At 39.6% G+C, this 19,008-nt stretch overlaps 1 protein-coding gene across 2 annotated transcripts in view; it reads left to right on the top strand.

The window, feature by feature from the left end:
- CPEB4 (cytoplasmic polyadenylation element binding protein 4) overlaps positions 1 to 19,008 on the top strand; it is a 53,555-nt gene that overhangs the window by 15,014 nt on the left and 19,533 nt on the right. For both annotated transcript variants that reach the window (XM_083484055.1, XM_083484054.1), the window contains exon 4: positions 869 to 950. In XM_083484055.1, the coding sequence (XP_083340181.1) occupies positions 869 to 950 (82 nt within the window). The remainder of the gene's footprint in view (positions 1 to 868; positions 951 to 19,008) is intronic.

A 19,008-nucleotide genomic window follows, 5' to 3' on the forward strand; every position in this document is an offset into this window, starting at 1 on the left:
GTTAACACCGTATGATGTAGCCTTGGAGGCCTCCCAAAAAAAGTATTCCAGAGCTGCCATACTACACTGGAAAATCCCCATTTTGGGTACACGTATCTAATTATCCATGGAAAGGTAGCCTATTGGAGATCCCTAAAAGTAGTGGGATTTTATATGAGAGAAAGTGTTGTCTAAAACACACAGCATATTTAAGGTCATCATTTAGTGACAGTGAATTCTGAAATGCTTTTCACTAGGTCTTGATTTGCCATAAATACTGGAAAAAAATCTTTTTGGATTTTTTTTTTTAATATGAGGTTGTTTTGAACTGCATTATTTGTAAAACTGATTTTGCCTTACTTATTGTGTACTTGATATGAGTGTATAAATCAAAATGCTGTTCACTTGTTTTTAATACTTTGTTATTGTGAGTCATTTTGAGCTCAACTTTGTTGCAAAAGTGGCATTCAAATATTAAATCAAACTAAATTGGGTTAAAGCAATCTTTATGCTACAAATGAAAAATATTTACTCAAATGATGCAGACATTATATATTCTGTATCTTGTTTCTTGGTAGGAGTACCTCTGAATTAGGTTCAGATAACCTTGACTTCCTAACTTGAAGTTACAGTACTTTTGTTTCAAAATTATTGTGCTCCAAGGGACTGATCCGGTCGGTGTATTCCCACATAACTTCAGTAAATGCTTGAGCCTCCAGTGCTTACAAACTGTTCTCCAAACCATTAATAGTTTGCTTTACTCTAATCAATATAAGCTGATTCGGAGTATGTTATTAAATTGCTGCTTTAAAAAAATCTGTTTTGAAAAGGTTTCTGGGTAGTTCTTAGTAGCATTCTCTTTAAACTGGTATTTGTGTTTTACTTGCAGGATCGCACGAGAACTTTTGACATGCATTCACTGGAGAACTCGCTAATTGACATAATGAGAGCTGAAAGTGATTCACTGAAAGGTAAACTTGGATTACTCTTTTCCTGCAATAAATAATTAGGCTGACATACTTGCACAAAGTATGAAGTTCAAGTATTTATAGAATAGCTAAAGCAGTTACTTCCCCCTCCTATTTGTTAGTTTCTCCAGACTCTGGACCTCCTTTTTCTTTTGCTTCAAGTGGAAGCCGTCAGTAAAACATTTGTGTGTGCTTAATGGCCTTGGCATAATACCACTTAAAAACACAGGCCATGTTTTCCAGCATTGCTTTCTGAAGTGGCTTCAGATTAGTAACACTTTTAAAATGTGATTTAAAATTGAAGCCTTATCTGAAGATATGTAAAATGCACCTACCCTGTTTGCCTATTTTCCTCAGTATGATATTTTACAGTCTTGGGCAATCCTGTTATACCATAGATATAATGTACAAGAGTCCTTTGAATATTAGGGGTTTTGTTGGAGTACAAGGTAACCAACTGACCTAGCCCTAGAGCTGTGTATGTACTGTCTGTCTGGTAAACTGGTAGAAAATGTGAGCTAAGCATATAAGTTACAGAAGTGATTAATTTTGGTTTGGATGAAGATGCCACTCAGTGTTGTTTCATTGTGGTTCCTCTATATTGTAATACACCTACAGAACAAGATGGTGCAGAATTTGCCCCTGAACTGAAGTTTAAGGTCCATTTAACTTGGGACAGGCCAAATGCACTGGTTCCACTCCATAATTAACTTCTTTTCAATGACTCTTGGAATTATGGGAAAGGTCGTTCCCATGTTCCATCTCTGCTCCTAGGCCTGGTGATATGGGTAGCCTCTTTGACTGTGGTAACTATATTTCCCATTATATGGATTGGCTCAAGCGTTCCTAGGAACAACCAGTCCCAAGAGCAGGCTGAGGCCTCAACAATGGTAATTAGTAATTAGGGATATAGAAGTGGCCTGACTCCCCAGTGTTCAGACTTGGAGCTGATTTGAAATCTTTTAAACTCTGGCATATGTGATGACAAAATTATCTGTTGTCATTGAGCATTTTGTGTTCCTGCAGACTCCAGTTAATCTGTGCATTATGCAGAATGGATGATACTCCTAGTCCAAATTCACTGCTGAAATCTTGTAAATTCTGACAATGACACTTTGACATTGAAAACTTTGTCAGAAACATCTTAGTGGGTACACATACTACCTACTCGGGATGTAGAGAATAAATTAATAAATGTCTGCTGTCTGACAAAATGAACAATGCTTCTATCAGCTGAAAATGGTACAGCTTGAGGAATTGATGAAGTCACATAAATAACCATTCTTCTGTTCTGAAAATGGTTTGAATCAAAACATACCTGAAATATATTACAGTGGTACCTCGCAAGACGAATGCCTCGCAAGACGAAAAACGCGCAAGACAAAAGAGTTTTCCGTTTTTTGAGTCGTTCCGCAAGACGAATTTCCCTATGGGCTTGCTTCGCAAGACGAAACGTCTTGCGAGTTCTTGCGAGTTTGTTTCCTTTTTCTTAAAGCCGCTAAGCCGTTAATAGCCGCTAAGCCGTTAATAGCCGCTAAGCTGCTAATAGCCGCTAAGCCGCTAATAGCCGTGCTTTGCAAGACGAAAAACCGCAAGACAAAGAGACTCGCGGAACGGATTAATTTCGTCTTGCGAGGTACCACTGTAATGTACAGCCTCCTAGAAGCAGCATGCTAAGCAATACATTTGTCTTGTTTAGGGTCAGTGCTTAAGCAATAATCTTAACTTACATGTCTTGGGGTTTTATGTGTCAGACTCCCTTATTTATTTACTTTGTCCAAGGCTTTTGCTCTAGTTCATCACTGGCCTTGGCATGGCTAGAGCAGATTTACGGCCTTCCTGGAAAGTAAATTTCTTCTATTGTCTAGGTTCCTGGTAGTAATGGAATTAACTTACCCTTTAATAGTTCTTCTTGTCACAAAGAATCCCAAAATGCTTGACACAGTGGCTACCCAGAGTTGCTTCTACCCACTTCTGGGGTGAAAGCAGTAGCCACCACTGTCACCAAACCTAAATAGCTATTCAGGGTGGAGAATAAATTATCCAGGTGAAACATATGGGGGACCTGAGCAGCAGGTATGATCTTTCCTCAAAGAGAAGAGAGCCAAATCCAGTTTCGGTTAGCTTCCTGCGCCATGGCCTTAAACTATGTGAAATGGAATCTTAATATATAACCATGTTGCCTCATGTGCAAGTACAAAAATGTCCTATCTTTGTAATTAACTACCTTGCAGGCTTATACTGATATCAAGTATATAACTTACATTATGCTGGGTGGAACCAGCTTATAGAAAACGCAATTTAGCAAGTGGTGTGGTGTAACTAGGCAACTCCCATGCCTTGAACAGTAGCAACGAACATGCATTATGGTTTGATTTCAGTTACATAATACTGTTGTTGGGTTTCAGGGCCTTTCCAAGGACTGTATCTTCTGTACCTTGCTTCTTGGGAGGAGTACCTCTGAATGTGGTTCAGATAACTTTCACTTCCTCATTTGAGTATCCACAACTGGCTAATGGCCTGGTTTGCAAATAACACTAAGCCAAACCATGGTTAAACATGAATGTGTGAGCCTGTGACTACTTATATCAAAAATTGCAGCTGCTTCATACCTCCTCTGGTCCTCCTGCTTCCAGGGGCAGCCCAAAGCATTTTGGTGATTGAGACTAAATGCCCTGCTGCCGCCCCCACATTTGGGGTGTGTATGCATGAGGCTCTGTAGGGGCTTTTTCTCTTTCCACTCCACTGGTGGTGGTGGTGGTGGGATGTAGGAAGGGATTTCCCCCTTGCTGAGACTCCCTGCCCTGCAGAGAACTTTCCTGCGGGCCTCCTTCTGCCCCCAGGGGCAGAGAGAGACCAGCAGCAAAGCAGAGTGGTGGAACTCCCCACTCTCTCCAAAACTAGGCGAGAGTGGGGTGTTCCAGTGGTAGCAGAAGCAGTGGGGCAGGCTGGGTGCTGCCTCTTGCATTTCTGCCACCTGAGGCAGCTGCTTCACCCTCCCTCATTTGGGTGCCTGCTTTGCCTGCTGCCACACTGCCTGGAGCTTAACCATGGTTTGGCTTAGAATTACATCTGAACCTGTGCTTGTGATTTGTCTTGCTCCAGACAAACCATAAGCTGTAGCTAATGGTATGTTTGGGTGCGGGGGGTGGGGTGGGACTTACAGCTCATGGTTTGTCTGGGGAACGCAAACCACCATGAGCCTTGATTTGGATGTGATGCCATGCCAGACCATGGCTTTGCTCCAGGAAGCATGGCAGAAGGATGACCAGAGGAGTGAAGATGCTGCCATCTTTGCTGTGAATACATATATGCTTACACATTCCTCTTTAGCCATGGGTTGGCTTAGCATTACATGCAAACTGTGTCAATGTCTTACTTAACTGAATCTGTGGTCACCTTGTCATAGCAATCAGAACTGCTTGGTCTGTGAAATATTCTGTGTACTTTTAGGTGCTTCATCCTGATAAGAACTGCAGAAAAGGGACATGGTTTCCTTTCATAAATAAGTAATCTAGGTTAATTGGCCTCCAAATAGACATAATCTAAAATAGAATTGCTTTCAAGGTTCTTAACATTCCATGCATGCATTTTAGCTATTTAATGTAAAATATTTATTATAGTTCAGTTGTGCTATTTTGTCATTGCACGCTTTTAAGAGGCTATTTACTGTAACTCTTCATAGGTTTTTTTTTTTAATAAGCATCCCAAAAAGATGTAAGATGTGACTCTGTAAAGCTATTCATCAACTCATTACTGGGTAAGCGGGGATATAAATATTTCTGTATACTACAAGTTATTTTTCAAGGTGGCATTTCCTTTCAAATGTGAGATAATTGGCAGAAGCCTTTGTTGCTTGTGAAGTTTTAAAAATAGGCTCACACTATAACTCTAGAAAACATTTTGAATCCCATGAAATTGGATTGGCACACTGGATAATGGTAGCACAGATAGCTCAATTAATATCTGACTGAGTGCTTGGCTGCATGTTACATTCATCACATAAGAAGTAATCATGCATAATGTCAGACTTTGACCACTGAAAAATTTGAAGTACCCCTTGAAACAAGCAAAGACAGCTAGAGTTGATTGTAGGCAGGCTGGAGACATGATAATCGTTCTTTTCCTCAGTGGCTATTGCCTTAAGGTCAGGGATAGAGAATCCCAGGCCCTAATAGTGGACTGTGGGACTCTCCCAAGCCACAGCCCCTCTTTGGGTGATTCTGGTTAGCAGGAATATGTCATTGAACTGTGATCATGCCTCTTCCTGGTTGACTGGAATGTAGAAGCCTCTGACTTTTGTGTGGCTGGAAAGCAGCCCACCGTACTCAGGTCACATCCATTGTTCTTCCCAACATTGCCTCTGGATCCAAGCACCACTGACTTGTTGGCACTGAAAGCCTGTAAACGTTGAGAGGGAAATGGTTACTAACGAACTAGCAACTAAAGAAGAACTTTTTAAAAAAATCTTTAATGTATTTTTGTCACATATACTACCCAATTAATCATGTCCCTTAGGCAGTTCACAGATTTCAGATAAATAAAATATGAATACAGTCAACCAAATCAATTAATATAAAAGTTGCACCAGGAGAAAAATTAGCATAAAACCATATAATAACATGGAATAAATGGTTGGTGGATGAATTAAGATGGCCAGTAATTCCTGGGAATGGGCCACAGACTTGTGAGCTGCCTTCTCTCTCGTGAGAATTCTCCCTTTTCCTGCCCCCATCATTATGGTTAATAACTACATCGGCACTGACCTTAACACTGTTTCATGTTAACCAAGGTTCCCATTGTGCCTAGGGTTTGCAGAATTGCTTCAAAATCTTGATTGTGGTAGAAACACTGGTTAGGTTGATGCAATTTAATACCTAGCCATGATAATAGGTTATGAGAAAGGGTTGGAGAAAATACTGTATGACAGGGATGGAGAACTGCTAACCCTCCAGATGTCAGCCCCACCCATGGTTGGGATGATCGGAGTTGTAATCCAACAACCACTTGGAGGCTGCCAATTTCTCATCCCTGCTGTATGAAATGTAGATCTTGGAAAAGAGTGTGTGATTCTGTGACCTGTTCAAATCTCTTGGCTAAGATTAGAAATCAGGATTGTTACCCAAAGTTCTCGTGAGCTCTCATACATACACTCCTGTTCTCTCAAATGTGTTTGCCTAGCAAGAAGAGACAGTAGCCTATGTTCAGTTTTTAAAATGCATACCCAATTGAATAATTAAAAGCTGAAGGAAACAAAACATGTATGTAGGAAACCGTGGTGTTGGTTCACCTTGGGGTAAGTCACTATTAAGAGATAGCTGCAAAAGGGTATGTTTTTCTGGTTATCGTTGGTGAATTTTGAAGAGCAATGAAACTGCTCCCCTCTTAATTTTTTTGAGACATTGTTAGCACAATAACCCCAGAAGACTGCAGACTTTTTTTGTCTGTATGGGGAAGTACCATAGCTCTGAGGTCGAGAATGTTTTGTGTGTAGAAGGTCCAGATTCAATTCATAGCAGGTAGGGAGTACTCCCTGTCTCTTAAACCCTGGAGAGCTGCTGCCAGTTGGTCTAGACAGCACTGAGTTAGATGAATCAATGGTCTGATTTGGTATAGGGCAGCTTCCTGTATGTAGAGGGGATTTTTGTTTGGGGGGTAAATGTGTATCAATAGCCTCCTAAAGAAGCATATTTGCTTGGTTTTTCTTCCTGGAATTTTTTTTTTTTTTTAAGTTCTGCACTTTTGTATTTTAGCAGAGACAGTGAGTTATACTACCCAAACAATTGTCCTCTAAACTATTGTCAAATGTTAGGGAACTTTGTTTTTGTTGACCACGTTCCTGAATCCTCTGTTATTCGCCTGCCTTGAGCAGCTGTCATTTTCAGTATGATATTTATATCCACAAGAGTGTCTGCAGAAGTCTTTCTCTAGAGTCTTAATTGCATTTCCTTTATGAGAGATTTGACTTTCATGGACTGAACTTGACACAGAGAGACATGCTTCTCCTACTCCTCACTACAGCTATTTGAGATGGCAATTTGATCATTGTCATGCTAATAATGAATCAGACTATATGCTTTCTTCCCTATAATAAAATATAGTGCATAGTCTCAAATGCTCATCAGTTGCCTGGAAGTAGGGCAGGAAGAAGCTGATTAACTGAAGGAGAATAGTGGTATCATAAAAACATAAGAAGAGCCCTGCTGGATCAGATCAAGCCTTCATTTAGTTTAGCATCCTGTTTTCCAGAGTGCTGAACCAGATGCCTCCAGCAAGTCATCAAACAAGGCGTGGATGCAATAGGCCTCCCATGTGTCCATCCCTCTTAATGGGTATTCAGTGGAATATTGTTTACGAAAATGGATCTTCCACTTAGCTACCCTGGCTGATAGCTACTGATAGATCTATATTGAATGATTTTTACAAAATCCTCATTTAAAGTAATCTAAAGCTAGTGTTGGTAACCACATCTTGTGGTACTGAATCCATCAGTTATGCATTGTGTAAAGATGTGCTTTATCTTGTCTGTCCTGAATCTATTGCCAATCAGTTTCATTGGGTGACTCCCAATTTCTAGCATTATGAGAGTGGGAGGACACATTTTCTCTATACACCTTCTTCATGCCGTAGACTCATTGAATTGTAGAGTAGGGAAGGAACCACAAGTGTCATCTAGTGCAACACCCTGCAATGCAGGAATCTTTTGCCAAACATGGGGCTTGATTCCATGACCCAGAGATTAAAGGTCTAATGTTTATAAGCCTGTTTCAAAAAAACAAAACAAAAACCCTTTAGAAGTTATTAAACTGAAAAGTCCCAAGTGTGTTTGTCATTCCTTGTAGGGAAAGTGCCCTAACCCACTTGATCACTTTGGTTGCCCATTTTGCATTGAATCCATTTCTGTACTATGGGGTACTATGGATTTCAAATCCAGCCAAACCAGAGATTTTATAGAATGACATTATGATACTGATAGTCTTCTTGTCAATGCTTTGCCTGGAATTTTCCTCTTTTTTAACACTACACACTGAGTTAATGTTTTTGTCGAGCTATCCATAATAATCTGTTTTTTATCTATCATAACCCTATTTTTTTGATTAAACTCTTTTAAATATTGTACTGTATTTTATATTGTTGTACCCTGCCCTGAGACCTTAGGGTGACGTATGAGTAATAAATCAAACTATTAACATTAATAATGAATAATAATAACCCCACAATCTTTCCAAGTTACTAACCATCAGTTGATTAATATACCTGTGAATTTGGGATTAAGTATTCAGCTCTGCTAAGCTTTCACACTGTTGTGTGAGGCTAGTTAAAAGCAACCAAAGCAAAGTCATTAAGTGCTCTTAAAATGGCAAAATACTTTGGTTAATGATGTTGAGGAAGAATAAAAAATTACCCCCCTTTTAGATGAAGTCATTCTCTCTCTCTCTATATATAAATAATTATTGGTTTTCCTGTTCCATTCTTAAAATCTATGAAGATAAAGAGGTGATAGTATTAATGAGAGTAGATTAGGTTATTGTAGGAGGTACATTAAATGTATCAAGTCCAGCTGGTTGCATCATATTAAACTGCTAAGACAACTACTGTACAGTGTTTTTATGTACTTTGATCATTGAGGATAAGATTTCTATAACACCTTACTTTTCTCTTCCAGTATTAAAATAAAATGGTGCCACTTACAACTAGAATGTTGAAGTAATGGCAAACTATGGGAAGGCCCCAGTATAATATGTTAAATAATAGTGGAAGCTTTCTTGAAGCAGCAAGCAAAATCTATAAATAGGAGGATGCAGAAACATTCTGCTTGTGTTTTCTTAGCCCACCTCTTATACGCATGAAAAAGAAATTTTGGTGACAAGAAGACTGTGTCACAAAGAAGTTCAGAGCTTCAACGTGCCATTTGTCTTCTTAGTCTGTCTTTTTCAAGTTGCAAAATGCTGACTCAAAAGCTAGTTGGGTGACATTAAGTGCTGTGTGCAGCAAGCTACAGCACATTACTTTCTGCATTAATTAGAGAGGCTGTTGCATGTATTGCAACACAGCTGCCTTGTAATAATTTTGTAATATGAAGAAATTCTAGATTTTTATGCAAACCCCGTGGTTTTCTAATGTATGGAACATTGCTTTATCTGAATGTTGATAGAGTGTAGTCTGTGGCAAAACCAAACTGAACAGTTTTGATGCAGCCTAGTCTCCATTTTTATATTATCTAAATTGGGAGCACCGTATAAGTACTCCTCCCATGACTCACTCCTAGATGTGGTTGGTTTATATAGACTCAGCTTAAAGACTTGGTTATATGTAACTGCACCTCTGTTTTTATACTCAATCTGCTCCATGTATGGTTTCATTATTGCTTGTATGGTTATGCGTTAGTTTGCCCATATGTTTTTGATAAATCAATACAAATTTTCAAAAGGAAAAAAACCCTATTTAGATAGAGTAAGAGGAGTGAAGTAAAGGAATGATTTAAACTCTCCCTTCATTTATTTCTGTGATGGGCCCATTATTTTTTCTGTAGATTTGCTGATTTTTCTGAAGTGCCTATTATGCTTGGAACACTTTCTGTGTGAAGGTTTTGTGGTTTGAGGACTTCTCTTGAGGTTGCAGTCACATGTATCCATTTGCAGTAAAACGGCAACCACTGACTTGTTGAACATCTTTTGACGGAGCTTTCAGAAAGCCACAGCCACTAGTGTGTAAGATCAAAGGCAAATGAGTGACTTATTCAGTATTTTGGACAACTAATAAACAGCTCACTGAAACTATGCTTAAAATAAAGCCTTATTCAAGGAAGTTATTCTAAAGTAAGCTGCCTCCTTCAAATAAGACATAATGCTAACTAATCACTATTTGAGCTTGTTTTTAGAGAGATGAGTAGAGCCAAGTGACCCCTTGGCTTGAAGAGGCTGTAAACCTCCCAGTGGCTTGCTTAAGGTGGTAATGCCTAATAAGAAGCCAAGTTTTTAAAGTTCAAAACATAACCCAACTGGTTACCAGCTTTGTACATTCTCAGGAGATAGGGGAGTGTCAAAATCTTTATATTGGTGCTTTCTCCCCCTTCATTGATACTTGAAGGATCTGTATGGAACTCGAGCCCTCTTAAGGCATATTTTATACTAGTTAAGTAAACATGCGGGGGGGGGGGCATGGAAGCAGGCATAGTAATTCCACCACCACCAAACCTGCCATTCTTCTGATTTCCCTACACAAATTGGAAAATCAGGGTTTTAAAATGTGTGGGAGCCTCAGTGAGGGCAGGAGATTTCCAGCTTCAGAAGACTGCCTCCAACCCAGAAGAACTGGTGGGGATGGGGACATGTGCTTGTCCCCATGGCCCCCTCTTGTATGTTTACTTAACATGTATAGAGAACACCTGAAGAAGGTGTCCTCTGTCATTGTTGTTCATTTTCATCCGTTTCAGTAGTAGGTGGTTCTCTTGGAAAGCAAAGAGAAAGTGGGGCACTTGCGTAAAAATGCATGTAGGAGGTGCTTGTGTGGTATGGGATAAGATGAGTGCTGGACTTTCAGCAGAACAAGCTTCTGCAAAGTATGAGTAGAGAAACAAGAAAATGACTCTGGCAATAACAGAACTGTAAATATGTTAAATGTAGAAGGTGGGGTGGGGTGGACTGGGAAGGGAGGGGAGCCTAGAACATGTGTTTGATGGGGTTAACTTTCAAAAGATTTAAGAGAATGAAAAAAATCATCTGATTGGGAAGTTGATACTTTTGATCAGGCATAGGCAAACTCTAGATGTTAAGGGACTACAACTCCCATCATCCCTGACCACTGGTCCTGTTAGCTAGGGGTGATGGGAGTTGTAGTCCCAAAACATCTGGAGTGCCGAGTTTGCCTATGCCTGCTTTTGATTCTAGCTGTTGGAAAGTAGAGGTGTAACATTTCTGGAATTTTTGAAGCCATTTAGCCTGCCTTCTAGGGGGAAAGAGAAATATATGCAATATGTTCTTTTCATACCTAAACTTAGATTGCCACCTTGAGATCGTGACATGTATTGTGCGTAATTTAGCAAATAATACTACATTGTTTGCTATGAATGTCTTTAAAGTTTTATTCAAACAACAATTGTATACTGCAGTCAGTGCTTAAGAGGGACCTGCAAGTTGCTGGACCTAAAAGTGAAAAAAATGTATTTTGGATTTTGCTAGCTGGCAAAATAATAATAAAATAAAAATTGACAATGGGACTGCTTGGCACTGTAGTAAACAAAAGGGAGGCTTTATTATCTGGACTTAGTGAGGGTGGCTTGTATCCAGAGAACTCTGCGATTAGCTTTGCATACCAAGGAAGCTTTGGAATTGTTTTTCTCAAATAGCAGTTCCCCTTTCTCATTTATGGCAAACCTCTTTTGAACCAGAAGAATTTTATAAGCCGTCTGTGCTATGGAGTGCAGTTTCCAACTTTAAAGGAAAAGGGCCTAAGATCCCCCACCCTTGAGGTTGCAGAAGGCTGGTCTGAGGCAAAGTGCTCATTCAGCCCTTTCAATGAATCCTATGTCTTCAAGGTGAGGCATCACTTTTAACTCTTAAGGTAGCATTTATGAAATGGCAGTTGGCTTTTATAATGCATTTGCTACCTGACAGTAGCATACCCCTCAGTATTTTGGACAACTTCTTAACGAATGTTGCTATTGAATTGTCATTTGGCTCCAATCTACTTTGCGGGAGTTCAGTTAAATGTGCCTTACCTAGAGACCTCTGCATGAGAGGACATTGGAGGTGCTCTCCTTCACTTCAGTGAAACCAACAAATGTGAGCCTCATTTTTGAAAAATGACACATCAAAAGAATGAATAGACCCAAAATAGCAGCAAAAATCCGCCAAGGTCATTGAGCAATAACCACAGTACAATAGCTTGTGAAGAAAGAAACTGCTTCTATGATGAAACCTACTTTTCCCTTCTGGTGTCTGAAGAATTTCAAAGTCTGTGCCAGAGGATGCCACTGTCACAAAGAAGAGAATTGACTGTGTAACAAACTTCATTTTGAAGTCATTAGAAATGACATAGTTAATAGATCCTTTTCTCTTAGTGTCTCTTTTTCAAAATTAATTTCTTTTATGTTTTCATGCTGGTCTGATTTACCTTTTTGGATAGTATGAAAACTAACTGAAATAAATGCACTGATTGTGTTTCTGGTTCTGGTTTCCTTATTTGGCTTGATGTCCATGTGGTGGTTGCAAACTCTAGACTGCTCCTTTCTTATAAAACAACTTACAAAGAAACATAGGAGGCCAACTTGTACTGAGTCAGACACTGATCCACCTAGCTCAGTATTGCCTAGACTAACTGGCAGAAGCTTTCCATGGTTTCAGGCATAGAGCATTCACAGCTGTACCTGGAGATGCTGAGGATAAAGCCTGAGACCTTTTGCATGCAAGGCAGATACTTTATCAGTTAGCCATTTCACTTCCCAAAGGTCTGCTGAAAAGTTGCAAAAAAGGGGCAAGGGAGTTCTAAGTTGAAACTGAGTGAATTAGACAAAGTCATCTCAATGAGAAATACAATTTACAGAGAGCTCACAAAGCTCCCTTTATCTCAAGCTAAGTCTTTCTTCCCCAGTGCTGGGTATAGGCAGAAACAGGACTCTTGAGGGCCTTCCTTCACATGAAGTTATTAGAGCAATGATTGTGCAGTTCTTATCTATTTGTTGCTCAGTAGCTGCAATACTTTCTTCGTGGAAAGACTTCTGTTTCAGAAGTTGTTTCCTTTTCTCGGAACGTACTCTCAATGTGATATATCATCCTTCATCAATCACACCACAGAACTGCAATTGCAGTGGCCAAACGTTGCTACAGTATTGCAATGGCTGTTGCTAGTGTCATCATGAGTGACAAAGCAATAAAGGCCTACTTACATGCCAATGCCATTTTGTGTGCATTTATTTATTTAGTTTCTTATGGCTGCCGGCTGCACTGCTGTGCAACATCAGTGCTTGATTGCTTCTACAGCAGTATTTGAAGCTATTTGGCGGTTCCGTCTTTCCACAGAGTCATTTGAGGAACTGTTAAAGTTTCTATCCCACCTAACCTGGTATTTAGTTAGCATTCAGCTGGACAGGGCAAATTTCAGCTGCTGTATTTAATTCTGTGATCACACACTTCTATCTTTGGGGTCTGCCCTCCTGAGAGCGTTTGTAGATCTGTTCTAATTAAGCTGATAACTTGTAGATAAAGACACAATCTCTCTCATTTTCTTACAATGGAATTATCAGTGTCACTTCATTTTACAGCAAACCAAGTTCAAACTTGGAAACTCAAGGATTTTTATTTCTGAATTGTAAGCTTACCTCCCCACCCTCCTTTAAGCCAAGTGTTGGATGACTATTGACATTCAGAGCTTTAAATAAATTTCAGTTCCTGCTACAAAGTTGTCTGGGGTTTTTAATTAAATAGGTATTAAGTAAAATAAAAAATATTAAATAAGCATTAGTTTATTGCACAATCATAGTATAAGCTGATTACTTGTAAAGCTGTATATTGAACATTCCATCTGAAGTTTAGTTTTGCATATAGTGAGGCTCGTTATTTAAATAAGCAAAGGATGAAGTGATTCTGGAGAGACTTGTTTGGAATATGTTCTGGGATGTTAAGACATACAGGTACATTCAGAACAGACCCATGATGAGTGCTCTACCTGGAGCTGTGACAGTGTTGCGTGAGCACAGGGCCAGTAGTGGCAACTGCAGCAGAGTGAGCAAAAGTTCTGAAGCAGAGAACTTGTGAGATAAGAGCCTCCCATCCCCTTAGCATACTGTGGTTGCCCTTTGGATTTGCTGCCACTCACCTTGTGACTCTACCTTGCTTCTCACCTGCCACATTATGCCCAGGAATTAGTGTAGGTTTGGTTGTGTACAGTGGTGACAGCGGGAACTGAAGTAGGAACAGGGAGAACTGACCTGAGGAGGGGATGAGAGCACCAACCTCTTTCATGGCCAGTGCCTTGGCCTGCTTTGTGAGGAAAGGACAAAGTGTTCAACATGTTTTTAAAGAGTTCACGTTACTATACACCCTTGCATCATTATTTCTCTTTTAGCACTATACAATACACCACATAATGCAGTATTTCAGACAGTAGGAGTTTCCAGGAACACTGCCTAAGGTGTTGGAACTGTTGCTGAAGTACTGGATTATCCTGCAAACACCCACCAAAGAAACAATATATGCAACAAAGCCCACTGACAGCTCTGTCCATCTGTTTATTATGGCAACACTATTGCTGGACAGTCATGTTGACTATTTACCATATCTAGTGCCATAGTATATCCTCTTCCATCACTGCCCTGCAGTGGTCTTTTGGGTTGTGGTAGGGTGGGGATGAGCAAAGAAAACTGCAAATGAAACATTAATTAATATATATTTCAGTTCTTCTAGATGCCCTATTTCTGGCCAGTGTTTCAATATTCACAGCTCCTAAGTCAGAAATAACATTTTAAAGAGTTTGAGGGTGTTTCTTCTGCTAGGCAGTGGACAAATGACCCCCCCTTTTGTTAAGCAGCCCTTAAACATGTTGCTCACTGCATCACTGTAATGTGCAGTTAAGCTTTGTTTCACCTTAAGCTCAGTTTAGTTTCCAAACCGTGTTTATATATACCTCAGCTCTTCAAAAATTAGCTCATCTTTATTGGAATAGGACAGCCTTCCCCCATGTGGTACCCTCCAAATATTTTTGAGTACAAACCACATTATCACAGGTCACTGGTTGGAGCTGATGGGAATTGGAATCCAAACTGGAGTTGTTTCCTTCGAAAGGAGGTACTCTCTTAACTTGAGAGCCATAAGAAAAGGGCTGACCAATTTGCAGCTAAAGTCTAATGAATTTCACAAGTACTGATTACATTGAGTGATTGTATCATGATGGGAAACCATATTAAAAAAAAGAACATGCACCTGTCTAATTCAAAGACAAAGAACTAAAATTTCTAGATACCGTATTTTTTGCACCATAACACTCACTTTTTTCCTCCTAAAAAGTAAGGGGAAATGTGGTACCTTAAATGACAGTGCTGTAGAATAGTTGGTTATGGCAGCAACTCTAGACCTGTTAGTGAGTGGCTCCCAGGACCTGGTACAAGAGGTAAAATTAAATTTAAAATACCCTACATGTTTTTATTTATAATTTTAATGATAATTACATTTATAATCTGCCCTATCCTGTTGGTTTAGTGTTCCATATATACACATTTAATCTGGTTATTAAATGTCAGCCCAAAGAGGAAAATTCTACAATTGTTTTGCAAGTATTTTATTTGCCATTCAACAACATTTCTTGGCTCATTTAATTTTTTTTAAAGAAAAGTGACTTTTCTTATTTTTATTTCCTGAGAATCAGCCACCTTAGAAATAAACCATTCCATAATGTCTGTCTGATATTGTGAAAGCCTATGTAAGTTTGTATTGTGCATATGCATGTAAGATTTAATATTTTTGGTAATCTGAACAGTGTGTTTACAGCCACCCTGAATAAAGATACTGATTTTATAAGTAAAGTTCCCTAATCAGACTGCTACCCAGAGAAATTACAAACAGGTTGTTACTGAAAGGTTGTAACTGTGGCTGGATTTATTGTTTTTTCTTTTATAAATAATTTGGGTTCTGTTTTGTAGTATACCTCAAACTTCAGGTATTTTACAATCTAGCCCTTCCAACCACTTTGTCATTGCTATTTCTTACATTAACTTCATGTGAGCTAATCTCATTCACATTAGCTGCACATGAGCCACTTTCTCACATTAGTGTCCCATGCATGAATTGATCTTTCTCTTCTGATGCTGTAAATGTAAGAAGGGTTTTGGACAATTTGTCATGAATGAATTTGAGGGATCGGAACTTTATTTGGTGTTCTTAAATGCTGGACCAGGTTAAGCAAAATTTGTGTTGGATATTTTATGTTGTAGCATGTAGGTTTCTTTCACTCAGATCAGAGCAATACAGTGATGCTGGCAAATTCCTTACTGCTTGAGTTATTCTTTGTTCTCTCTAATTGTAGCTGCCCCAGGAACAATTTTGCCTACAATTGACTACAAAATACAGAAGCTAATTCAATACCATCAAGATTCTTAGTATTTATGGTTGATAGTGGGCTTAATTTGTAACTGGGTGATTTTCAAGTACTGTACTCAAAATTTAGAGTATAGAAGCACATTGAAAATCTTAGGTCAATATGCAACATCAGCCACCAGGAACACACACTAATTTGAACCACCTGTTGGATCCCAGTAGTTTCCTGAGCTTTAGTAAAGTGCTAGTGACCTTTAGAGGCTTGGCTTTTGATACCTCTCTGCACCTGGCCTGGGGCGGGGCCTGACAGGCCTCATAAGGACTGCTCCTATAACTGCTGCCCAGCAAGCACTGGGGTATTTCAGCTGAAGTTTGGAAGAAAAAGTTTGCTGGTAGGTTCAGAGAAACTGTTTCTTAGCACACATTTCAGCTTAGAGCATTTATTGTTTCAATGTGTGATGAAGGCTCCTAGCTTAGATGGTTCTCTTGGTCTCTCTCTCTCTTTTAAAGGTCTAGACAAGTTAATAGAGATTAGATACATCAATGACTATTAGCAGTAGTAACTAATGAAAAATGGGTATTCTATCTGCTTAACAAATACAGGGTAGTTGTCGTCTTCATGATCTGCTTGTGAACTTTCCTATGGCATCTGACCAGTTACAAAGTGCTGGATTAGATGGATCATAGTTGCTGTGATCCACTTAGGCCATTCTTTTCTTGCATTCTAGGAGATCAGGTTAAGCATTTTAGCTTATGTTCCCTAGTTTACAAAATTTATGAAAGTAATCACAGAATAAACTGTACAGGAATTTTTGGTTTAACGACAAATGTGTTGCCACTTTGTAAATAGTGTTGAAAAATGGAAACTTAATGGGAATCAGTAAACTGTCAGCAGGTAAATATGAGATCCTATAGATTTTTGCTTGATTGAATGGTTCCTGGTGGTTTTATAGTTTCATTTGTCAGTTTAATCATCATTCCCTTGACCTCAAAAACTTCAAATCACAAGCAGCTCCACACTTTACAGAGTAATCATATTTCCTTGGGATATACAAGGGTTTCCCATAGGCATCTGGTTGGCCACCTTGAGAACAGAATGCCAGAGTACATAAGCTTTTGATTTGACCTGGCAAGGCTCTTCTTTTGTTCTTTTGTGACCAGCACACATCCTTAACAGTTTGTGAACAAATGAAGCTGCCTTACGGAAGCAGACCATTGGTCAACCTCATTTGTATTTGTCACTCCAGCAGCATTGGCTTACTGATGTCTGAGGCAGACAGTTTCCCCACCTCTTGATATCTGGAATTCTTTTGAATTGTATATGGTAGGGATCAAACTTGGGGACTTATGCAAACACTACCTCCAAATATATTGGGGAGATGTGGCCCAGTTGGGGCTCCCTGGCATGTTTAGGCAGGTGTTATATGCCACACGTCTTTCCTTTTACACTTTGTTTGCAGCAGGAAATATTGGTGTAACAGCATTGATGGGTGTAGTATTACATAATGTTTCAGGTAACGTTTTGGGGAAGTGAACTCCAACTGCCTATGACAGTCATCCTTGCCTTTTATCAAAGTTCTCCTTTCCACAGAACCTGCTTCTCCTGCAAAGCAGGACCATCCTACCCTCATGTTTTTCTGTACTGTGCTGCTACTGCCACAACTTTATCTCCCCCCACCCCCCATGTGTTGGTCAAACTATTATCATCTTTCATCTCTCGCCTGTCTGTTGTATCCAGAGCCAGCCCTACAAACAGGGATCGTGTCAGTTCTTCCTTCCATACAGGCCTTTAATTGTTGGTCCTAGATAAATGAAGAGTAGAAGCTGGAATGGGAGTTATCACTACTTTTGGAATGGTTAGCAGAAACATCAGTTTCTCAAATTCTATTCTAGAACTCTGTACCCATTACAGTTAATACCTGGATGCAGCGATGATGACTTTCTTTTGGAAAGGCAGCTACCTTCAGATACTAACAAATATATGTCTATAAATATTCTTATAATGGTTCTGCTTCCACAGTGGGCAGATAATAAAGTGTTCTTCATTACAGAGATTCAGAGAGGTAAATGAATTTTTAGCAATGAGTATAACAGGATTGCAGTTTTCTGGCACAGTGAATGGGGTTGGGGATGAAGTTACAGACTATTTCCCCAGCTGTGAGCCATCCGTGTAGTTTCAAATTAGGATTGAGGGAAATCTAGCAATGGAAGTTAGGTTTGTCAACAAAGGAAGCTGTGTAAATTGGCACTAAAATCACTTGATTTTCATCCAGACAAAATTTTTCTATAAAGGTTTTAGAAGCAATCTTTCTCTGCTTTTCAGCTCCTTTGATGAAAGACATATTTTATGTAAAGTGAACTGGGGCACTTATAAAGTAGTAGACTTCTCTCAAGTGTGTAACAAAAATACTGGAAAATGCTTCAGAAAATAGGGTGGCTATAGAATCATAGAACTGTAGAGTTAGAAGGGACCACAAGGATCATCCAGCCCAACAGTGCAGGAATCTTTTGCTAGGCTAGATCTGGAAGTGGCCCACCCACTGCTAATTACTTTTGACAGGTAGGTGGGACCACCTGTGACACTTAGATGACACTGGGTGATATCAGATGTGTGATATCACTTTCAAAGGAAGAATTTGGCAAATACTTTGAAGTGCCCTCTTAATTCTTCCTTTGGAGCCATGGCTTGAATTTCAAGGCACAGCTTAGTTAAAATACAAGTCCCACTTTCAGCAGCGATCTGCTCTGCTCAGGGACTCTGATATGGAGCTCCTGAGAGGAGCTGATTAAAGCAGGGCTTGCTTTCAGTGCTGAGTTTAAATTCAGTACTCAATGCAAGCCCCACTTTCAGCAGGGATGGCTCCACTCAGGGGCTTCCAAATGGAACTAATCCCATTAGGGCTTTCCTTTGGCATCAAATTTAAAGGCACTGAATGCAAACCCCTTTTACAGAAGAACAATTGGGAGCACATTATGCGCCACAGCCCATTCAAATGGGTCTTGTGGGCTGAATTAGGACCACAGCAGGCCTA

Source organism: Podarcis liolepis (assembly GCF_965112155.1).
Source record: "Podarcis liolepis genome assembly, chromosome: 2".
Classification (NCBI taxonomy): Eukaryota; Metazoa; Chordata; class Lepidosauria; order Squamata; family Lacertidae; genus Podarcis; species Podarcis liolepis.